The sequence below is a fragment of the Enoplosus armatus genome, chromosome 10 (genome assembly GCF_043641665.1).
Source record: "Enoplosus armatus isolate fEnoArm2 chromosome 10, fEnoArm2.hap1, whole genome shotgun sequence".
Lineage (NCBI taxonomy): Eukaryota > Metazoa > Chordata > Actinopteri > Centrarchiformes > Enoplosidae > Enoplosus > Enoplosus armatus.
The window spans coordinates 5,429,193-5,453,251 of NC_092189.1; the positions used below are offsets into that span (position 1 = coordinate 5,429,193).

General features: G+C 41.8%; 3 protein-coding genes across 5 annotated transcripts; all 3 read right to left on the minus strand.

Annotated features, from left to right (window-relative positions):
• Positions 1–218: 218 nt before the first annotated feature.
• Positions 219–2,798, minus strand: cxxc5b (CXXC finger protein 5b). Its single transcript, XM_070913506.1, has 2 exons — positions 2,670–2,798; positions 219–1,831 (listed from the first exon to the last, which is right to left on the minus strand). The coding sequence occupies exon 2, from the start codon at positions 1,624–1,626 to the stop codon at positions 733–735; it is 894 nt and encodes a 297-aa protein (XP_070769607.1). The 5' UTR covers positions 1,627–1,831; positions 2,670–2,798; the 3' UTR covers positions 219–732.
• Positions 2,799–4,269: 1,471 nt separating this feature from the next.
• Positions 4,270–7,498, minus strand: LOC139291268 (CDGSH iron-sulfur domain-containing protein 1). The gene is made up of 3 exons (XM_070913240.1): positions 7,326–7,498; positions 5,815–6,017; positions 4,270–5,261 (listed from the first exon to the last, which is right to left on the minus strand). Exons 1-3 carry the CDS (start codon positions 7,411–7,413, stop codon positions 5,172–5,174), a joined length of 381 nt encoding a protein of 126 aa, XP_070769341.1. The 5' UTR covers positions 7,414–7,498; the 3' UTR covers positions 4,270–5,171.
• Positions 7,499–8,670: 1,172 nt separating this feature from the next.
• Positions 8,671–22,465, minus strand: ube2d2 (ubiquitin-conjugating enzyme E2D 2 (UBC4/5 homolog, yeast)). Of its 3 annotated transcripts, XM_070912783.1 has the most exons (8): positions 22,458–22,465; positions 17,954–17,972; positions 17,571–17,634; positions 13,467–13,498; positions 13,054–13,131; positions 12,169–12,274; positions 11,611–11,704; positions 8,671–9,864 (listed from the first exon to the last, which is right to left on the minus strand). In XM_070912783.1, the coding sequence occupies exons 1-8, from the start codon at positions 22,463–22,465 to the stop codon at positions 9,819–9,821; spliced, it is 447 nt and encodes a 148-aa protein (XP_070768884.1). In that variant the 3' UTR covers positions 8,671–9,818. The 3 variants fall into 3 exon arrangements, with proteins under 3 accessions (XP_070768884.1, XP_070768883.1, XP_070768885.1); XM_070912782.1 differs by lacking the exons at positions 17,954–17,972; positions 22,458–22,465 and adding an exon at positions 19,402–19,658; XM_070912784.1 differs by lacking the exons at positions 17,571–17,634; positions 17,954–17,972; positions 22,458–22,465 and adding an exon at positions 16,645–16,666.
• Between the last annotated feature and the right edge of the window lie 1,594 nt (positions 22,466–24,059).

Consider the following 24,059-nt stretch of genomic DNA (forward strand, 5'->3'; position numbering starts at 1 on the left):
TAGGTGTGTTTGTGTGTGTGTGTGTGTCTGTGGGGTTGCGATAAGGCTCTCAGCCACACCATTAGGTGACTCATAATCCACACAACCTTGCACACACACATGGACACACGTGTGTACAACCAGAAACACGGTGGCTAACAGACACATACACCCAATTAAATATGAACACGCACACACACAGACGTAGTATAAACCCAGCCTGTAGACAAGTGCACATGGCCAATTTCTTTTATTTCAAAAGGGCAAACAGAGCTATACAGTACAAGTTGCACATGAAATAATTTAGCCTAAGCTGAACTCATTCATTTCTTACTGATGCAGTGACGTCAGAACAACAGAAACAAAACTCCCCATTAGAAACAAAACATTTGGCTCCTTTTTTTATGTTGAAACACAATACATCCAAACTGGAAAGGGATGTAAAAAAAGACATAATGTTTTCCAGATATTTACAGTCTATTTACAGCATTTCTGTCATCATCTAAATATTGACACACATTGGTATCCTTCTTTCTCTCCTCTCCAATTCACTGATTGTCAAAAGAAAGGATGGGAACGAGTGTGGACATTCTTAAACGGAGCTGCAGCTCCTCACTAAACACAAGATCTGAAGATCTTTGAACCACAGTCTGAGCGTGTTAACATGGTGTCCGGTGTGTTTTCTTTACACTGCAGCTCCACAACAATCATCCAACCAGGATCCTCTGACAAATGCTGCCACCACATACATTACTATCCATCCAAGGCGCCACTGCTTCTCTCCTGTGCCAGACCCAAAGTAAAGTCGGAGCCCCTTAGGTCAAACCCAGACACTCTGCTCTCAAACCCAGGACCTCCCGGCTTCCTCTTCAGCTCCTCACACTTCCTGTATTTACAGATCTGGTGTCCCCTCTTGCGATTGCGGCAGCTGCTGCACTGTTCGCAGTTCGTCTGACGCCGACAAGGTACGCACTCCCCGCACCTCTTCCTCTTCCTTCTCCCTCCACTGCCCCCGCCCAGAGAGCCAGGAGAGTAGCCCTCGGCCACCAGCCCCTCGATGCCCTCAGCTCCCATGGCCGCACTCCTCCAGTGGCCTCCCCCCATCTGGAAGCCTGCCAGGGGGAACAGAGCGGGGCTGAAGGGGAACCAGGCACCCAGGAAGGGTTGGAAGTCAGTGCCACATCCAGAGGAGTCCTCTTCCTCCTCCTCAGGCCCGGATCCACCTCCCTCCCCGTCCCCCTTCCCCCCCTTTGCCTCTGCAGCCTCCCTTTTAGCTGGCTGGCTGCTCTGTGCACCGAGGCCGGCCTGCTCTGTGGTGGCGGGGGTCAGAGCCAGCAGCCCGGCGCGCATCAGCAGCTCTGCGGCGTGGGCCAGGTGGAGCCCGCTGGGTGACTCCCACATGTCGGGCCAGGAGGGGGCCCGGCGAGGCTTAGTGTGTGCAGGCTGGGCGGCCCGCTGCTGGGCCGGGGAGGGCTGGATCAGGCCTTTGACGTCCACGGCCTGGGAAGGGGTGGAGATGTAATGGGAGAGGCTGTAGGGGTGGTTGGAGCGCTTAAGGCTGGGTCTCAGTGGCTCATTGGGGATTTTAGCGCTGCTGTGGGCCTGATCTGGGGAGGAAGGGCCAGCGATGTCTACGGCGGTGGACATAGCAGTGGCTGTGTGGGGGGGGTGTCTGTCCTTGTGTGTGTGTGTGTGTGTGTGTGTGTGTGTGTGTGGGAGGAGAGGTGAGGGAGAAGGGGATTGAAGCCGATGCGGGGTTGACAACCGTCCTGCTGTTACTTCAGCCAAAATGGCAAGCCTTGGCCTGTGTCCCTATTCCCATTCTCTGCAGCAGCCTCAGAGTCCTGGAGAGCTAGAAATGAATAGGGGATGAAGAGAGGAAGGTTAAGAATAGAAATGTTGGAGAGAGAATTCAGAAAGAGAGTAAACAGAGGAGATGAGACTGGAAGATATTTCTCAGCTGGAGCCACTAAACACTGTCACAGTCAGAATGTAGAGAATCTGTGCTTAAAGAGAAATATAACATATATGTAAATAGATTTAGGAATAAGACTGCTTGAATAGACATGAACAGACCCATGTATCAGACACAGTGCATGCCTTGCCAATGATTTCCGCATACAGGAGGCAGTATCCCTTTAAGAATTTCACGGTATATCAATGCAATCAATAACAGAGCGACAACAATATGCAAAGATATGCGCATATGCGCAGGTCAAATGTGGAGCGCGCTTTTCAAATACATTTTGACGACTGCTGTTATGTGTGCCAGCCAGAGCTTAAGCTCAACAGAGGAAGACTATATAGTGGACGGTAAAAAAAACAGGCTGTCTTTTGTCTGGTATCGACGACGAGGAGCGAGGTGCGCAACGATGCGGTTGCTGTGGATAAAAAAAGACCAGGCTATATTCCATATCCACATTTGTAGAAAAACTAGTCCAGTGATTAAACACGGGACACATATGTTGTTAAAGGACAACTGTGTAACCCTTTGATGGGTCGATCGGGGAACCCGATCGATCATTTCAACGTAATTAAGGTTACCTAAGAAGACGGTGCTCGACCGACGCCACGGCGAGCTGACCACAGTCCGAGTGGTCGCTGCGACACGGCGCTGCGCGCAGGAAAAAGGCGACAAAACAAAAACAGCGAAAATCATCAAGAAGTGTTGGTATAACGGCTCTTCTTACCTTCGAAATACGGCCCAAACTCTCCTGTCAAAAATATGATGAAGTCATGAACTAATGGCGTGGTGATTGTAGCGTATATGGACGGCGGAGCTGCCGATTCCTCCTCCACCTCTCCGTCCCGGAGGGTCTGCAAACACTCTGCACGGAATTTGGGGGCGTCGCTCAAAATGCGAAGTGGACTCTACAGCCGAGACCGTGGTCAAAGCGACCCCATAATATCCACAGGAACACCTCAACGCACACGGACAGCTGTCAGCATGAATACTATAGCATGACAAATGAAATCCAACATTAATATCCATCAGTTCATCAGAGTGCCAATTAACATTATCACCAAGGAACACCTAGTGTTCTTATTTTATAATAAATATTAGTGATACATACACACAACAGCAACACCAAGACATATATATAAAAAAAATATATATATATAAAGATAACAAATATTATTATTTATTATTAAAGAACACAGGTGTCATTAAATCCTTATCAGAATATCATAAGGACGCGGACATTATTTACTACAGTAGTCTAATATTGCCTATATTATCTCAATAAATTGCATTTAAGGCCTGTGACACCCCAATTCATTCATAATTCCTGTTTGGTCAATGAGAGCACTTCTGTAAACTAGACTAGACTATGAGTTGAAAAAGAGGTCTAAACTGTGTAGAGCAGAAGTTCACCTCTGTCATATATATTTAACTTCATTACAGACACAACAACATACCCGTCAGGCATAAGGTGCCTGAAGGAAACACTCTTATTGTCTATAGTCTTAATCATCAGTTTTATCCCCACCGGAAGTCTGCGCCATATAGTTACCTTTCCATTACACTACAATTAATGACCGCTAAACTTCACCGTAACATACTGTCGACATTACTATGTCGCCTTCGCTTGAAAATACAAATTAAAGCACGAAATGAATAATTTCAAAGTCAAAAATAACTTTCACCAAAAAAAAACAGAATTCCGGCCAATTAGCGGTCAAAGTACGTCAGCCTGTTTAGCACGAATAGCCGACATGCTAAACAGCTAGCTGTGAAGCACGGACAACGTGAATGTTTTCCTGACAGCAGATGCATTGTCCCTCTCTGCGACCACACTGTTGAGCTGTCTGCTAAAGGTGACTCCTCACACAGGGACAGGGGAGTCCACTCCACCTCTTGTGAGAGTCCTCCGTTGCATCTGGCACGCAGCCAGATACCTCGTGCTTGTGTATGTGTGTGTGCGTGCGTGCGTGTGTCACTATGGGAGCAGGGGCCCACAGTACACTGTCTGGACTGGACTATCCGTGTAAACACAGCGTCTTCTAGTGGTCACCACACATACTGCCACATCTTAAAATGGCCACTGGTGCTGGTGGACACTGCAGCACGGCAGCCCCCCTCACCTCCAGCAAAGGCCTCTCTCTCACACACACACACACACACACACACACACACACACTGGTGCCACTGCAGTCACCACACAGGGCTGTTTACTCATTATCCCTGCCCACTGTTAATCCATAAACACACTGCTCTGCCTGGCTGCTAACAGAGGTGAAGTGGTCCAGTGGAGCGCATTCGATCCTGTGGTCACAAACAAACAAATGTAGGAGTTTGGCCCCTGGCAGATCAGATCGCTCAAGTTTTTATTCACAATATACAGAACAATGAATCATCAAGTCAGACACACCGCAGCCAGTAGAAAATAAATCGAATGAAACAGCAAAATATATCCTTTATAAGCAGATTTTTTTTTTTCCACACTTCACAGATTAAATACAAGTTTCCTCAGATAGCAGACAGTCATGGGTTACAAACAGCAGATAGTGTTTCAACATGTCCCAAGGTTATTGTTATCATTATTATTATTTCATTTAAAACAAACATAACTTGTATTTCCTGACCAAGCAGCTGTGTGCAAAAATCATAACATATAACATTCATATGGGGTGGTGTGTGTTCAGACTCTGGATCGAGGGCTGTAGATTTAAATGTAAGGCCTTTGTTGAACTCAACTCAAATACTGGACTGACTGAGGTAAAGAGCTGCCAGTTCCTTATGTTTCAGCCATCTGCTCCACACCGAGAGGAGTCGAGAAGGAAAGGGAGACACAGGTTGACACCAGGCACGAAGGTACAGTGCCAGCATGGTGAAGTATATCAATCACCAAACATTTCACATTAAAGTAAGTCAAAAAAACAACGACGCGGTCACTGTACCTCCATGTCTGACTGTGCTGATTGTCAAAGTCCTTTCCTTATCTCCCCTCAAATGACCTTTGATTTCAAAGTCATGCCGGTTAACGTCGGAGCAGTGTGAAAATAAAATTCATCAACATCTTTTGCACTTTCTGGAGTCTGTTCTGGGCAATAAAGATTATCCACCGTCTGGTTCAATTGTAACAGTGTCATACCGTAACCATGAGTGTGACACTGCAGTGATGATGATGATAAATGACGGGACAAACATGAGAAGCCAGGGGGAGGGCGGGGTTCTCAGATTGCTTGGTTTAAGCATCCTTCTTCTTGATGATGAGCGGCCCAACGTTGTCCCCGGTTTCCTCGTTGTGTTTGGCGTGGGCTCCGTCGCAGAAAGGGAACTGCAAGGCGAACGCACAACATTAGAGGGAAAGTCTTATCATGTTTACGCCCTTTGTACTTCACGATACTAGCCAAACCTGATTTAATCTCTCAGAGGTCACCTGAAAAATTACCCTCAGCCTCTAATCTCTATGATCATGATGAAATGAAAGGAGGAAATGGCTCAACTCAAATCCAAACAATCAACTTTGCAGCCTTAAACAATGTGTTAAACTTTGATTTGTTCTTTATTCTATGTCCATGAGGCAAACTGTGGATCTTGTTTATGCAAAGGAGTTCCCTCTTCAAGTACCACTTGGATACATTTACATATGGAGGTCTATCATTTTAAAATGTTGCCTCTACACAAAATTATAGCTGCCCACTCAGTTAAATTCTTACAAAAGCTAGAGGTCAGTGTCCAAGTGCAACATGTGTTAAAGTCTGACCCCACAGCCAGCAGTAGGTCCTTGAATTGTGGGACCCTATGGGATTTTCTAGCCTGCAAAGTCCAACATCAGTTACTCAAATGCTAAACTAAGTGCAACTCTGAAGTAGCTGCTGAGGCCTGACCTTCTTCGACTTCCAGCAGCGGCAGTACACAGCCTTGGTGCCGATGTCCTCCATGTCGAAGCTGTGGACCACTTTGGGACTATCTTTGCTGATGGATGTGTTCACCAGGCCCTTTTTACAGCTCCGCCCACTCAGGTAATGGCTGACTAGGAAACCTCCGACGGCTGCAACCACTGCGACCGGCACCGCAACCACAAAATGTTCTGGAGAGGCGGACAGTAATGGTGGGCATACGGATACAGAAAAGAAATTTTACCACATAAATGCACCTGACTCTGTAATGCTTGGTAAAGATGTTATAGACCATGTTTCTTGTATACTACGAAATGTGGGTGGGCAAGACATTAGAAAAAAACTCCCAATTTAAAGCAGTTCATTCCAATATCCCCACTAGCTACACCCTCCAGAGTGACACCTCTCTGACACAGTGTCAACAACAGCTGAACATTACAGGGTGCACAAACAGATTCATTGCAGGTCTACTGGATGGCATTACAAAGTACATGCGTACATGATAAACTGGCCACTCTGAGTGACTTGCAAGGGTTTCTGGTTCTTTATGTTTCTATTGGTTGAGGCTCCTCAAAGTCTAAAAAGCCATCCTCACACAATATGACATAGCATCAATTTGTGATATCAACTGCTGTACAGTTTGGTGATGTAAAAAAAAAAACCCAACCAAATTGAATCCCATTTTCATCTTTCAGCAGTTGCTTAGTAACACAAATGTTTTAAGGTTTTTGATGCCTCACAGTTTTGTCTAGTTCAGAGAAAGATTTGACATCCTGGAGCCAAAATAAATCTCTCTTCCTACAGTTTGGCCATGTTGCATCACCAGAGGCAGGGTTTCTACTGAACAGGGACCGTCTATGAGATCCAGAGAAAACTGATAAGTTGAGAGGCATGTGTAGTGGCTTTTCAGCTTGACCAGGAGTTGTGAAATTGCCCGTTTTTGCAAGGCAGTGATGAGGATTATCCAGGTCCACTGAGCATCACATGATGCAGAGTCCTAAGACAAAGAGGAACTGGGGCCCTGCTGTCAGTCTGGATCAGCAGGGTCGGTGATTAGCTGCCTTGCTAGAGCGGCAAGAGGCCATATTCCTACTGTAGATGGTGGGATCGCCTCCAAGCATGGCCTCAGCTGATGGTCCAAAACTATCTGAGTGACGGTCTAAAGTTGGAAACACAACTTGTGGCTGTGTCCAACGCGGCTGCCTGGCCGCTTGGCTAGCTAAATGATTTGTTAGCCAGCCAAGGAACGGTTGTTGACATTGCAGAAAATAAGTAACTGACTTTAGAAATTAAATTATAATTTTAATGCCTGTTCATTAAATTTACTAGGATAAGTCTCCACACAAGGGCGTTATATCCTAGAAACTATTTTGACCGTAACGTTAGCCTTTACTTGGCTGGGGTAACGTTTGGTCGCAGACATGTTAAGTTTACATTGCGCGGCAGACGAAAACACTCATTTAATGCTAGCATGCTACTAGCTAGCTACAGTACTTTACCTTTTGATAATCTAAATCCCGAGCTGGGTAATGCGGGCATCGGAGGCATTGACATCTGCGGCAGAGCAGGTAAACTTTGGCTTGTCATGCTTTCACTGGACGGTGTGTTTGTTTGTGGTCAGCTCAACAGCAAGGTCATCCGGGGAGTCTTATCTAAACTGTCCGCCCCAGAAGGGCCGTGCTCGGCTTACTGCGTCACTGAGCAGCAACCAATGAGGTGTGAGGAGGTAGAGTGATCATCTGCCAGAGCAAGAGGCTTCACCCACAAACCTCCACCGTACTTCCGGATTCGGTTTAGTGCTGTTTGAAGATGAACTGCAACGATAATCTGAGATTTGGTCCATGAATCGTCTTTCCCAAACATTTAAAAGGAACCAGCTTTCACGCTAATCTTTCCGACGATCTCGTGTCCAATCGGGTATATTTTCTTTTGATTGAGAAAGTCCATTCTTGGCCGGGGGATCCGAAGTAAATTATCTTGATGGCTGTGAGCTTTGGTGAGTCCCATTTCCTTTTCAAATTGTTATTTTTCTAAATAAATGCGATGATGAGCCGAAACAACCCCTTATGTGTTTTATTTAATAAAAAAACGGTGTCCCTCTTTACTAACCAATTGTTACATGAACAGACTCGACATAAATTGATATTTATTTACGTTACATGAAAGCACCACCAGAGGGCGACAGAACGACCTACCACCATGAAGAGACCAACAAACCCAACATATTGGACTATTAAGTGCCATGAGGCTTCTCGGAATAATACATTACAATTACTTTTATTATTTTGTAAATGCATTATTTCAAACCCATATTTTTCAAGTTTAGTTTTCCACATGAGCAGCAGACAGAAAAAAACGTGAACTACACATACATTCAATCATTCATTCTGAACAATTTCAAAACCATTAAAGTTTCAGCAATTGTATTATTCTACTATTCTACTCCCCAATATCCACACAGAATTTATTGGTAGTGCTTTAACTATCAAATAATAGTGATAGTGTGGTAATGGCAGGCCTTATTCATCCTGGCAAGTTCCTGTAAAACTGGGTCATGAATGTGACCCGGCTTCCCATGTCCCTTTCCTACCTCTGAATGTCCTCCAAAAGGACCTGAGAATGAGTCAACACAGGAGTCATGGGTTTTTATTACACAGTTTAATCAACACACAAAGCTCAACGAGCCTCTCAGGTAATTCAATATACAGAGGTTTTGTGCAAGAAGAGTGGGTTCTCCTCGCACCCAGAGCCCAAGCCAGTCCCATAGCCATTTAAGATGTTAGCCTCTAATTTAACAATAGCAAAAAAACAAAAAAAGAAAACAAAAAAAAATGCAACCTAAAGAGTTATGGGAAGGGGGGAAGGGAGGGATAAAAAAAAAATAACAAAAACACAGGTTAAACTAAGAAAAATAAATTGCTTAAATACCTGGTCCAGAACCTCCACTTTGTGAATAAAGAAAAGTTGGGGGTAGTGGTGGGGGTGACATGGGGTTACATTTGTGTGTGTGTGTCTATGTGTGTGTGTGTGTACAAAGGTCAACTCGGGTAAGGTGGGGTGGGAGGGGTGGAGTCAGGAGCAGGAGGTGTGGGGATTAATTCAAGTCCTTTCGTTGAATCCAACCGAAGACCAAAATAGGCCATGTGCATTTGATTTCTATTTCACATAGCCTGCAATGATTTCTGTTACGTATTTATTGTATAAAATACAGAGTGCCCTTCGACTCGCGTGCGAAAACGGCTTTCCTGAATTGTCACCTCTACAGATGGGAATTACAAGGACAACAAAACAAGAAAGGGTGCAGAGTGTAAAAATCCCTCTATCTTATTGTCTCCCACCCCACTAAAAAATAAAGAAATGAAGAAAAAAAAAGGTCCCCTCAAAGTTTTACAGATGCTCAAAGGAATGCTTTTAGTGATTAACGTCTGGGGAAGGTGGGTGAGGATGCAGGCGTGTGTAGGAAAAATGGGGGGGGGGGGGCAAAACAGCCCAACCTGCATGGTGACAAAATGTAAAGGAATACAGAGGTCAGGAGAAAGGGTCAGAGGTCACAAGGGAGGGAGGAGGTGAAAAAGGAGTAAGGAGAGATGGGTGTTACCATTGCAAGTTGACAATATGTACACTGGAGGGTGGGCAAGTGAGCTGAGAGGCAGGAGGGGAAGAGGGGGAAGGGGGGGGGGGGTAGAGTCAGAGAGAGAGAGAGAGAGAGAGAGAGAGAGAGAGAGAGAGAGAGAGAGAGAGAGAGAGAGAGAGAGAGAGAGAGAGAGAGAGAGAGAGAGAGAGAGGACGTAGGGAGGTGGGGCAGAGGGAGTTTTACAGGTACTCTGGTGAAGGGGAGGCGTGGCTCAAAGAAAGCACTCCAATGGAAACCAACAAGATCTTGTTTTAAACTTTTCATTTGTTTGAATGGTTTTTTGTTTGTTTTCTCTTTACGTCTGAAGCTCCCCTAATCTTATGTCGTAGAGGTGGTTGGCCATGATTCTACCCCAACACTACATTGCATACTTTTGTGTCCATTCCCGAGCTATTTTGTTGTACCTGTGAACAAGCAGACAGAGGGAAAGAAAGAGAAAGGAAGTGTTAGTTGTTTAGCCTGGTAAAGACCAACATATTAGGATTTTGCAACATCTTTTACAAAAAAGTCTGTGGGGAAGTTGCAACACTGTCACCTCCATTCATTTCCATGTGTACATAATAAGTTTTGCAGCTATCTTTGCAGCAGCAGAGAGGCCAGCTGGATGGCACTCTACAAGGGCATAGACCGTTCTGACATATTGCACTGAAACTCAGCTGGTTTGTTTTCAGTTGCGTCATTGAACACAGAGTAGAGCTGCATTACAGCATGGCAGGCTGCAAACTCAAAATGATCTAACTACACATATGTGATGGAAACAGAGGACAGCTTTATGACCAGGATGCACACTTTTTACTTATTTGACTGTGTGGAAAAGTAAATATCTATAGATAAGAAAAAGCATGAACCACAAGCACATGACAAACAGCCACATCTTGCTATCAAGTTTTTCTTTTGGTATTTCTTGCCTTTATTAGATAGTGACCGGTAGAGACAGGCAGGAAATGGGGCGAGAGAGGGGTATGACATGCAACAAAAGGTCGCCAGCTGGAATTGAACCGGCAACGGTTGCAACCATGCGGCTGCATTACTCTCACAAAGCCAGATGGAATAATGACGCCAAGTGCAAAGTAATCTTCTGGTAAGAAATTTCAAAAGAAGCGTAAAAATGTGCATTTGTTATATTGTTGGATTTCTCAAGTTGCTCTGTGTCCTTTCAGAGCAGCAGGTAAAGGAGAGAAACCAGAATTCTTACTACTTCAAATGTGTTCAGAAACGAACGTTTGGAAGATACTGCGTTTTTATTAATGTTGTCTAACTGCACGTTTTAATCGTCTTCATAATGTACGGATCAACTGACAGCCCACAATGTGGCTGCTCTACACTGAACTAAGCACAGAACCCTCCGTTAGTTTTGTCCTTTGACAGTTACAATAAAGTTAATCTCAACAATGTTGACTAAAAGAGAGAAGGCATCATTACTTCGTGCAGTTCTACTATGGACAGAAAGAGGAAAACAAGAAAAATATGGAGCCACAGGTGGGTGGATGTTTGGTATTTTATCACAGCAGTCTCAAGACCACAGTTTTAGCCGCAACATGTAAAATATTATTCCAGTAATATTAAAATCAGCTCATCACAGTTTATAACAGATCTCTCGGCCGCAGCCATGGCCAATTAATTAATCAAACCGCATGCCAAATGATAACCGGTCTGGCAGAAATTCAGCCAGATTCTAAAATTAGTCGGGGGCGACCATTTCGGTGCTGAAGCTGGACCTAATCTGTTACAGTGTCGGCCCAGCTTAAGAGCCTATTATTACAGTAAGCAGTCAGTATATTTAAAGCCAGCTGCCATAATTGAACCTGTGATGACCCTTCCTTCAAACCTGCTATCCATGTGTACTTTAGCTTTGAAACAACGTGGAAGACTATTGTCAGTACGAAAAGTAACAGAAATTTGGCTAATTAATTTGTCTTTCAGGCTTCTGTTCCATCACTGCACACACACTATACCAGTAAAAATCAATTATCATTAGCAAGAAGCAATGGAGTTTCAGTCCATCAGTAGCCAGTTTGTGATGCTGACTTTGATCAGAACAGGTCTCAGCACATCTCCACCCAGGCCGGTGGAGACTTATCAGTTTGGGTTGTAGATGGTCTCAAAAGTAAAGGCTGGTAACCCAAAGCATCATGAAGCAAATAACTTACTTTTCCCTGTCCGTCTTGTAGATGCGGGCGATCTCAGGTACTAAGGGGTCATCCGGGTTTGGGTCGCACAGCAGAGAGCAGATGGACAGGAGGACTGGAATGGACCGGGTCAAGGTTAAGCATTAACCAATCAGTATTCACAAATAAAAACAGACATTTTCAGAATGTCAATTTCCTTCAGATGACTTGGATGCTGGGCAGAGTATTCGTCATGGCTACAGAACCGTTGACAATACATGAAATTGGGATTTTTAAAAACCCTCTTGTGCATGAGGGGCACCATTTATAAGTGTGTCCTGTAATAACCCGGCACTGGACGCAAACAGCAAAAGCTGACATTTACAGAGATAGATACTCCAGTTTAGTACAAGGCCCTCTGCTTGAGAAATGTTGTGATGTATTATTTGTAGGAAGCATTTTCATTTAAAAAAGGAAACCAACATATTTCCCCAGTTCCTTCATTCTTAACATCCTCTTTATAAAAGGCAGTAGCATCTGCCATTTATCTGTAACCATATGTGCAGTTAACAGTCTGAAGGCCAGTGAGAAACGGCCTACCTTTGGAGATGGTGAGAGCTGGAGACCACTGTGATCGCAGAATGTCAAGGCAAATGCTGCCGTTGCTGTTGATATTTGGGTGGTAGATTCTTGTGGTAAATGCAACCTGAAAACAGACGGAACAACAGGAAACTGAGTGATGCAGGCAAGAGGCACCCTGTGTGCCTCAGTGACATATATGTTTACATGCACACTAATATTCCACTATTATTCCAAATATGACAATAATTCAATTTGGACACAGGTATATTCAGTTTGGATATTCTGAATTGGGCCTTATTCCAAACGTAGTATTTTCATGTGGGATATTATTGTGGTTTTAGGAGCATTTGGACATGTATACAGCACATCCGGAATATGCATCTCAGTTGGGGTTTTTTAATCGCAGTTTGCGAGACGCGGCCTCTTGCCTGTTTACGGTCACCTGTGCGTTGTAGACAAAACAGCTAGCCAACAGTTTGCAAGGCTGGAGGAGAGATGCAGGCTCAAAAGAAAAGCCTACATTTCTGGTTTGAAGGAGAAACACATCTACATCGCGAACACCGACCTTTTCAAGACGGTGGTTGAACGACTGAAAGAGGGAGGCCACTGGTTGAAAACTTTTGGATGCAAAGAAGTAAAATGGCTCAAGCGGCTCCAGCCATTCCACTTTTCCATATATTGATATATGTTAGGGCATCGACCTCTGTCAAACACAGCTGCATGTAAGCAGGAATATTAGTGGGATATTCATTTTCATTAGCCATGTAAACAGCTAAGTAGGAATATTGTCTTCTTCGGAATAAGGGCAAAAGCCGGACTTTTTTGTGCATTGAAACGCAGTCTGTGTTGCTGTTTATGTATGCTGCTTCTTTGTGTGTTTGTATGCATCGATGTGCTGCTTACCTTTGGCGGTTTGAAGGGGTAGTCTGTGGGGAAGTGTATGGTCAAGAAGAAAACCCCGCTCTGGTAAGGACTGTCATTCTAATGCAAGGAGAGAGAAACATATTCATCTCATTAGTGACTAAAGTGAAAGGATGACAAATAAATATAATAATAAACTTAAATACTAAGGCTGCTATCAACCTATAAAATGTTGGCTGACTAAAAGCTGACCTAATTGTTTAAGTAAGCAGTGAGCTCTGTTTACCACAACCCTATCAGATGCTGCATTGGTTAAGCATTGTTTGAAGAGCACAATTGAAAGTCAAGAGTTCAGGCCTTGAAAGTAAAAAATAATGACGAGACCATTCAGTCACTATGTGTGTGAATGTTAATTCCCAGCAAAACCTCAAGCAGTAAACCAAGTGAATACTTACAGGTCCCATTATTGTGGCTTGCCAGTGAAACACTGAAACAAAAACCAGAGAAATTGGTTATGAAACACAGTGTGGCAGAGAAGTGTTAGAATAAATAATGCCTCAAGAAGTGTGCATGTTTATTTGTACAGTTGAATAACAGCGTCTTACATAAAGTCCAAAATGGTAAATGGTGAAGGGTCATATAATGGCAGTAGACTCATATTTACATATTGAAATTGCTCCTTACATGAAAAACAGTAAAAGTACTGCTCGTTACCCTGACATGGGGTATGATTTCATATTAAAAACGCTTGGACAACACATTGCAACAACAAAAACAAACCATCAGAACTTGATTTGGAAGTGTTTACACCTTTCTAAATCAAGCATCCTGTTGAGGTCTGAGGACGACTGTTGCATTGGAAAAAAAGAAAGTAAACCACAGCAATCTACAAGAAACACTTTCTTGAACTTTGTAGCGGAGTGGTTTATTTGCTGTTGAACGCCAGGAAGCGACACGTAAAGAGCGACATTGTTACTACTGATTTTTCCCACGGTGCTGTTTCAGTTCCAAAAAAGTGCCACACACACACATTTAAGATCCTCTAATGTGTTGAGCATCCATATGACCTAAACCCTGTATACGCTCTACAGAATGCATGCTCCGTCTGATTGTTATCATGCAAGACATTTTAATGGCATAAAGAAAAAGCTGTTCAAATATGCCCGCACATTTTATCACACTGATTTCAAGCAAAGACACTAATAACTCTCATATGGTTAAACATTTGTTGGGAACGATATTGAAATACAGAAAAGCTCTGTTTGAGACAGCTCACAAACAAGTGCTGCATCCCCTCAAGCTAATACAGGCACATTTGTTGCCCCTGGGTAAAATCTACTGCTCAAATGTGTGTGATCAAATGTTAACAATACTCCTAAATTATTATATAATATATAATATTCACAGGTTTCATCTATTTAGAACATGTTAGACTTGTGTTGTATGTAATTAATGCAATTAAACAAATTTGCACTCAAAGCATGTCAATAAACATGAACAAAGGTGAATACATTTTTTTTATGTTTTCTAAATATTCTAAGTTCAACATGCCCAGATGATCCATGATAATGTATGTGCTGCTACCTGCTTATGTCACAAGCATGAGACAGTGGTGTGGGTGTTGGTCCCTTGTGGTATGCAGGTGTCTCAGTAGTGATAAGCATCAGCTCACCCCCCCACCCCTTCACAGGCAGCTGCAGCATTACTGTTCCTCAGTAAGTTTATGTCAACCTTTATAGACTACCAGTACGTCATAACCTTGTGTTCAAATCAATGTGTGTGTACATTTGACATGTTACTTGCAGTTAGTTGATGTCACTGGAACAAGCTACTGCTAGCTACACAGGCTGACAAGTTACATGCTAGCTTTTATAACACTAATCATTGTGATGAAACACTACATGTTTTGTAAAGGGTTCTTTCTATGGCTAGTTACAGTTAGTTCAACCAATCAATTCCACACGACTAAATACCAAGATATATTTTGATGTGAATAATGTGTAAACAATCAGTGGTCCATAATGGCCACGCTTCTTAACTCTCAACACTGTATTAGCAAAATAGGACAAGACGAACCTTAAATAGGTTCAAATGGATTTAAATACCCAACATATGGCAGAACAACTACAACAAAGCGCTCACTTCACAAAATGTATAAACTGAAATGCATCAGTTCCAGCAGTGTCACCACATAGGAGGAAGTGACTGTAGGGATGTGTTGTATTTTCCCACTACAGTGACTTTTATTTTGATAACGTGAAGGTGTTATATTGTATTGTAAGACGTGATTTACAATACAATAGAATACAACACCTTCACGTCATCAAAATAAAAGTTTAAAAAATAATATAAAGAACTAGACTGGGATGATTCAGGGCATAGTTTTGATACAACATGTAATAACTAGTTAATAGCGGCAAGTTGCCTTTCTTCAGACAGACCTCTAGCTCCTAGTACTGACAGTGGACGTAGTCAATAAAAGGGTTCATGTTTGAGTTACTTCCAGACGATGAACAGTGAAGGGTAACAACCCCCAGAGAACAGTAATGCACCTGTCAGTATAAACATCAGCTCAAGGATGGTTGTTTGTTGTCGATCACCAGAGCGGAAAAACAGTCATAAAAATATCCACAAATGGAAATGAAATGAAAATTACACATCTACTTGAATGACTAAAACATAAAATTATATAAGATAGTTAGAAACCTCTCTTTGCCTGTTTATCGCACCATATTCATAAAATTCAAAGATCTTGCAGCATGTTCATTCTTTGGCCTAAAGCCTTTTCAAGTCCAGTTACAAACAATCATGCTTGCATGTACAGGGGATCCACACAATACCATTAACACTTAACACACTTTAATCCTCCCTATATATAGGTGAAGTTGGGGGATATTAAAATATAGATTTACCTTTCAATGTAATGCAGTCTACCACAACACCAGAATTTGGAACCAAGACCTCTCTGACAGAGTCCCAACAAAAATTATCATCAAGATTCCCAAAGGTGGTATGTGTCATATGGCTACTGTACTGCATCAGATTGTACAGGTGTTTGTGATATTGTGCACATCCCTGTACACAAAACTATGTTTAAAAAAAACATAAGCTAAACTACTAAGTTATGCTAAAATACACCCCAAATTCACTGTTGTTTGATCATTTTGATACAATAATACAAATTTACATAACACACACACTTCACGTGACCTACACTGCAAACTGAACATATGTTTGTTGATCTTCTTTAGCTTCCACAATGCGAGAGTGGTAAATAATCTTTATCAAATGACACAACAGGTGCAAACAAGCTTCTACTGCATGTGGCTAGCGTGTTTACAGTAATGTAGCTGATGAAAAGAAATGTTAAATAAAAGTGCCACCCTGCAGTCATTTAAATACTCATACTGGCACTAACTGGCCAACATTCTGCATGTACAAAAGGGTGACTATTGTCCTCTTTGACTTCACAACAATTTCTAACAAACAACAAGAATATCAAAGCAGAGACACAGGTGGTGGGGATGTTAACTGCTGGTAGCACAAGACACTCTCAAAGACAGACTACAGCTTCCCAGGCTGCATACAGTCCGCACACAGCCAGCAGTTATACTGCTAAAATAGTCAATAAACTAAATAAACTAACATGCAGCATTTTTACATTTTTAACTATATGGTGTAACCACGTTCAAGCTGATTTTCTTGAGTGACATTTCTTTACAAAGATCATCTGTCAAAATACGACGACACATTTAGAAGGTAGAAGAAGTCATTTTTAAACTGTACCCCTGTTTGGATAGTATTAAAATTATGTTAAGATGCAATGTATTTGATAAATGTAATTATTTCTATTTTGTATTATAAAAATCTGTTCTGTATTATGACAGTTGTTGACAGTAGCAGTTGACACTAGTAAAATGACAACACTTAAAACAACAGACTTGTTTCCAAGGAAATAACTACAGTATGTAGGAAATGTATGTAATATTATGTAGTTAAATTAACAAAAAAAACTGAGTTCAGGATAACAAACCTGAGGTGGATAACGAATAAAAATCACAGTCCCTCCGACATTACAAAAGAATAAAATACTAGCCAGACAAGAATTCCCCTTCTATTTGCTCTGAAAGCAACTGTGAAATTGACCTGTAGCAATAGAATTGGTATATTCACAAGAGGCTGGATCTGCTTACTCAAAAAACAGGGGTACTTCCCCAATTCAGTTAAATGCATTGGACATCACACATCAAAAGCCGGAACCTTCACTGATGCTTGTATTTTCCTTTCTAAGTGACAAGACTTGCTTGAAAACATTGTTTGTATTCAAGTTGCAGTGTGTGGTAATCTACATAGTCTGTAATATAAGACATTCCGTTTGGTGTCATTTGTGAGTATTTTGAAGAATAAATATTTATATATGCGGGTTTAGTTGTTTATTAAATGATCTGGCCAAAATAAGGGATGGTTAAACCAGGAATTTGTTTTGGTGTACTGTTCCAAAGTTGAGTCCCAGTCACACACAGCTACCAGGACAGTGTTGGTTTAGATTATGAACTTACTGTCATCTCCTACTGGTCCTGCAGAACACTGGGCTGGTGGGTCCCGTGCCAAGTCGTTCAACTCCTGAGACAAAGAAATGACAAGTCAGTTGATCAGGTCCTGCAGTATGGTGCAGTATTTCAAGTATTTCCACAAACAATAACCTACAACAACAACAAAAAAAACACAACATTCCTGGAAATAATCTGATACTGAAATCTACTAGGTTTTTTTTTTAAAAATACCACTTAACAGGCCCAGTATGAGCCCTCTGTTGACTAAATCACTGTTTGTAAACAGATCCGAAGGCAGGTGCCACTGCAAATGCTACAAAGTCTCAATGCAATAGTAACAAATCACAAAGCAATTCCTACTGACACAACACTACAGTAGCACCGTGAGCTTTGATTACTGAGTGACCGCTATTACGTAATAACATTTCTCCAGGTACAGCAGGTAGTACATGTGACAGCCAAACTGAGATCACGACGATGTGACAACCGAAGTTTTGACTATAACCAAGACGGTCTGGTAAACTAGGTGTAAGGTTGTTGTGTGTAACCCAGTGCAACGTTACCGTGCAAACGTTAGCTTAGCGTAAATGCTAGGTGCTCAGGTTCGACAACAGCACAGGACGTTAAGTGACAGAAACATTTATGCTAGCTAGTCAGCCACATTATGACACGGGCTGACGTTACTGGAGGAGCTAGTTAGCCAACATCAGCAAAACAAAGCACAACATTCAGCCAACTCAATCAAATAAACAGTATAATAACGATCTGCTGCTCGCCTGCTGTCAGCAACATGGCATCAAAGGCGAACAACGCGTGGGGCCTGTTTTTACCACAGCGACACACTGCTAACATTATCACTACCGTTTCCCTGTATAATGCTCCTTTGCAGAGGCACAAAAGTACAAAGTCAAATACAAACAATAACAGGCCTATTATATCATGACTACGTAAAATACCTGCAGGCTGTACATAACGAAGACAATATAATGAAAAAACAGGGAGCAGATATACGCTAGCTTAGGTTACATCCATATGACTGGGGTGTTACAATTTTATTTAAATGCATACATTTTTGACTCCACAGAACAGAAAGAAAGAGCAATTCGGTTAATGATATAAGCGCGAGTCCTCTTAAAACAAGCTAACGTTAGAGTTAACGTTATCGCTAGCTCGATAACTTGTCTGTCAAACCAAGGAGCGAGCTAAGCAAGCTTAAGTAACTGCAATAAATAACGTTAGCTACTGTCACTACCGTACAGGGGAAGTACTAATGAGATACCTGATAGCTAAAAACACCTTCGAATGTGTCTACCGTTTCTTTACTGTAAAGATATAGCGTTACTGTTGTAAGCTAGCTTGATCAGAGGAAACCTTTAGCTTGTCCGAGTTAGCCAACCACCGGGACAGATAATGTTAGCCAGAAACAGCTAACACACCGCTAATATCATTAACTAGTAACCGGCATAGCTAATATTCCATTATATCCAGAATTAGAAATTAAAACAATAATGCATTAGTACTGTCGATGGGAAACCTATATGACATAACAAAAAGCAGTTAACACAATGGTTACTTGTAGCTAAGTCTAACGGTTCAGTTGGCCCATTTGTAGCAGCACTGGTGAACACAGACAGGCGGCGCATTGCTGCTCTCACTGTCGTCACCCGCTATTCAGAGACCGTTAGCTGGCAGTTGAAACCAAGCCTGAGTTATTTAGTCAATATTTTTAAAATATTCCCAGTTTAATAAACTCGACAACAAACATCAGATGGGCAGCATTGCAACCAAATCCCTAACGAAACTGCGAAATGCTGGGCCTCGTCGTCCACTTCCTTACCTTGTGAATTCTTTTCAGAGCCATTGTTGTGCTAGCGGTTCTGTCAGGGAAAACGTGCAATTAAAATGGCGATTGATGTCACTGTCCGTTGGTAATACTACGACTTGGTTATCATAGAACACCGTCACTGTACACTCGATTTACTGATCGCTAACAGAAGGAAACACCGATAAAATTTCGACGCGAAACTGAAAGATAGAAGGGGTAGAACCGCGGTCCTTCCTCCTACTGCAGCGGCTACCAAATCACTGCGGCCTGTGTTCTGCCAGCAGCAACAACGACACGACTTCCGAACTCAACTCTTCACAATAAAAACCTCATCGCCATTACTCTTAAGTGACGAAAACCTTAATTTTACACAAAACTTCACAAATTATGTGTAAAAATGATCCTACATGACTGTATTTTATCTTCATTCTATACGTTAAACTACACCAGTTTAAGAAAAAAATTTCCCTCAAAATTTGTTCCTTTTTGACTGCACTAGTAAAAAAAATTTGTAAATTGCTGGTTTTGCCCGACCAAAAGTACAATTCAGTTTGCAATGATACAAAACAGAGGGTAGTAGCAAATCCTCGCATCCAAGGAGTTGAGCCAGAGAATGTTTGGCACTTGGTTGAAAAATGACTTAAAGCATTAATGAATTACACATAATTTATTGGTCTCAGGAAATTAATTAAAATGTCATAATATGTAGAAGTGAAACGGTTAGACGATTTATTCGAGAAAATTGATTTAGCGTGTATGGCGAAAATACAAAATGACTTTACTGCTCTAGAAATCCATCTAAAAAAAACACCACCACCCTTTTATTCTGAAGGCCAACCGTAACAACCGGAAATCTCATTGTTGGAACACATCTCTCACTGCGCTACCACTAGAAAGCCTTCCGCCGACATACGCACGTAAAGGGCTCACAGTGCACGCTGACGACGTAGTACTGCAACTGGCCTCATTGTGGCTCCGAGCATGCGGCGGCAAGGCTGTGTTCACATGGTACGGACGGAGCCACAATGTCTACCCAGCACGTATTTTGCTTGAAGTAAACTCCTGGGAACCTGTGCTAAAATGGTTTACTACTCCTTTTACAATGCCATTTACATATTTACAGTCAGTGAAACGGATATGGTTACACATTTTCCAACCCGTTGGCTATATGTGTCGATATAGCTAAAATGTTAGGGGGTAGTGTCATACAGATGAACTACAGTCAGGGTTTGCTCAGCGCGGAGTGATATGACTACAAAGACTGTGGTCTCGAAACCGTGGACACAGGTCTCATTTGTAGGTATTCTGTGTGTAAACTGGATTTATAGCAGACTGTATGTATTTGTATGTTTTGAACACGCTAAAATAGATTTTTCTCAACTCTAGTATGTCCAGCATGACACTGGGTGTTTTGCTCGTGTAGCATCAAATGCTTTGTCTTCTCTGTTTTTTCATGTGCAGGTGTTAGTGGAGCCATGGGATGGCCAGGCCATATGAGGTAAAGGTGTGCTGTGTACGTTAAAAAGTGGGCGGATCATAGGAACTGAAAGCTGATATTTCAACGTCCAACCTCGACCTCTATTAATCTCAGCACACCTCCCTGTGGATGAAGCCACAACACAAAGTTTGAAACGACTACTTTCGTTTATTACAGTGATGGAAAAGCAAACAAGTCGCTGCAAACACCCCATGTCCTCACCGATCGCCTACAGCTCCCTACCTGCAGTGGTGTACAGAGAAATACACAAGTTTCTTCTTCCCAAACTCGTAAACTTAACACATTTTCCATAAACACATTTTCCAGGAATCAATTGAAACGGATAGATTATAACATTAGTAATTACGAATCTGAACATGAATTTCAGTCAGAAATACAAAATATAAACATAAAATGAACTTGATATGTATGTAAATAAACAGTTATGTGCATATTAACACGGCAGCCCAAAATATACCAGGCTACAGCAGGACAGGAGTGCATTTCATCAATTTACATTTATAATAAGACATACAAAAATAATTGAGTCCCTATATTTCCAAGCAAATGATTGAACCACATCCCTTACAGCAATTAGCACACTGTATGAATGCACGTATTTAAAGGGCATATAAAAAATGCAGTTATTTTTTTACTTTCAACTCTTATGTTAGTACTTGTGTTTCTATAGTAGTTTTTTGTATTTTTGCACTATTCTTGTGTGAAACTCTTCACAAAGGGATCAGTTTACTCATTTCACAGCATGTACAGCAGTCTTTTAGGTCACTGGTTGTTATTATACTACAATAGGCCTAGTGTATGCTAATAGGCTATACATTACCTCTCTTCAACAGTACAGAAGCCAGTGTAAGATTTAAGGCCCTAAGAATGTTTTCATCCTTCATAATTGCTCTCATGAAATGTGTGGACAGTCGTCCGGTGAAGTAAAGAAAGCCATATTGCAGTAATAGTCAAGCAGAAGGGCTTAGCACAGTTAGGCCATTAAATAAAGATCTGATATAAAAGTTTTAGATTTTTAAAGAATGGGCCCACCCTGAAGTCTTCACATCTTACTTTTGCACGCAGGGTTGGAACAAATTATTAGTAGCTCTTGTATTGGCAGCAGGAGTATGAGTATTAGTAGCAGCATATTGCAGTAAAATTCAGAGAGCTGAGATTTTAAAGTAGACATTTCTCTACACCAATTTTACAGGACTGTTAGCAGCATTTAAAGTACACTTCCAGAGCATATGTATCCTTTTTTTTTTAAATCATTTTTTAAAGCGTGAATTTTTCCAACAAATATACATGCCCTTTTTCATCATATATCTTCAAATCGCATATAAACAGCATGTGGCAAAACCCCTTCCTCCCCTTCCTACTTATTTTCTCTCTTGCATACACCCAAAAAGGATTGTCAACAACATTGGCATAAACAAAAAAAAGTAAAAAAATAAATATATACCCCAAACAAATAAATAAGTATACCACTTATAAAATATACCAAGACACTTATATTCAAGTCCAGATTTCTTCATAAACATTCAGTTTGCTTCTCAAAGTGTATGTTTGTTTTTTGTTTTTTTTTTACAATCCCATGCAATGTGCCATATTTTTAACACAGGCACCAATTTTGTTTTCAGTTCAGAGGAAAAGGTACCTTTGCTTGTGATACACACGTCTTTAAACATTCACTCTTTTGCTCTCAAATTATGAGACGGAGGGTAAAAGCGAATTCAAAACACCAAATACATACAGGAGGTACTTAGACTGTCATTTTTAAATGTTCACAGTTGAATAGTTCAGGGTGAGACATGGCAGTTTCTATAGCTCCCTCTGTTTCTGCCCTAATGTTGTCTTGAGACAGGAGACTTGAATGTGGTAAACCTAACTTTGGCGTTTATTGTTTTACATTTTTGAGAAACACCTCTAGTTCAGAGTTACAATGTAACCTTATGTGGCAAAAACGTTTTCTTCCTAATTAAATAGACTTCTCTTAGCAGGAAAGTAACTAATGTCACTAATGACAGCTCTGTTTCATGTAGGTGTATCAGTAAATTTGTAGGATGATTTTTTGACAATGAATGAGTTCATCTTCTGTCTGCTTTGCATGTAACAACCCCAGTGTAGACTGTTGCTTGACTGTTAAATCTAAGTGATCAAATATGTGTAATTTTTTCAAGATACTTAAACATATATTGACCCAATTCTGAACAGCATGCAAAAATGTACATGCTAACATTAGCATGTTATAATGTTAGCATTAAAGCATCCTATGTGTAGAATATTTACATGTACATTTCGCATCTTTTAAATGACTCTGATGGCCCAGGTTTCTGTTGTTAGAATAATTGGACAGTACCAGTGAACATTGGTGCAGTGTATTCATTAGTTTTAACTCAGGTCAGATCTGTGTGGAGGTGGGTGTAGTGGCAATCATCAGATAGTCTTTTTTTGGGAGTGTGGCCTTCTTAAATCTTTTGTCACAGACTGTAGAGAAATGCCACAGCTGAACTTGAAATGGGGACCTTGCAGTCCACGGTTGGCATCGTAAACCCCTGAGCCGGTACCAAAGGTTGGAAATCCCTCAGAGGTGTCAACATGGCCTTTCCTTTGGGGCCACCTTCTGGCCAGACTTCACATTTCCTGCCTCTGAATTTAACCAACTATATTTTATTTTCTGGTGTCCTGAGCATCGCAGCCTCACTGGGAGACATCGTTGTATTACTATATATTACTAATACTACTCAATTATATATTAATAACCCAATGTGTTTTGCGCACATTCTGTCACACAGATCAATATGATGTCCATAAGACATTTGATCAACTCCTACATCGCCTTTAACCTTAGTCTACATTCTGTCTTATAAATGTAAACAGGATCCTATAGGCCCACGTGATCCTCTGTCAAATAGCCTACTGTACAGCTACACGCACACGTGCACGCACCCACGCACAAACACAGAGTTGTTGTTAAGGGGGAAAGCCCTGTAATCAATGCCTCCACAGGATGGCAGTATCAGTCTGAGAGTACGTATGTGTGTGTGTGTGTGTGCGTCCCCGCGTGTGCGTGAATTTGCGTGGGAGTTCCTTCTTTCGCCATTCCGGGGTGTTGCCAGCTGCACAGCACCGCTTGCAGAGGCGTCCTGGAGAGGTAGAGCCTGCGCCGTCTCTCCTCTCTCCAAGGCGT

Coding starts and splice junctions, on each gene's coding strand:
- cxxc5b (XM_070913506.1), bottom strand. CDS start 1,626: ATGTCCACCGCCGTAGACATCGCTGGCCCTTCCTCCCCAGATCAGGCC.
- LOC139291268 (XM_070913240.1), bottom strand. CDS start 7,413: ATGACAAGCCAAAGTTTACCTGCTCTGCCGCAGATGTCAATGCCTCCG. Junction 6,018..7,325: donor GGGATTTAGATTATCAAAAG/GTAAAGTACTGT, acceptor CCGCCTCTCCAG/AACATTTTGTGGTTGCGGTG. Junction 5,262..5,814: donor GCTGCTGGAAGTCGAAGAAG/GTCAGGCCTCAG, acceptor TTCGCCTTGCAG/TTCCCTTTCTGCGACGGAGC.
- ube2d2 (XM_070912783.1), bottom strand. Junction 13,499..17,570: donor AGGACCAGTAGGAGATGACA/GTAAGTTCATAA, acceptor TTTTTGTTTCAG/TGTTTCACTGGCAAGCCACA. Junction 11,705..12,168: donor AGCTCTCACCATCTCCAAAG/GTAGGCCGTTTC, acceptor GGTCCATTCCAG/TCCTCCTGTCCATCTGCTCT.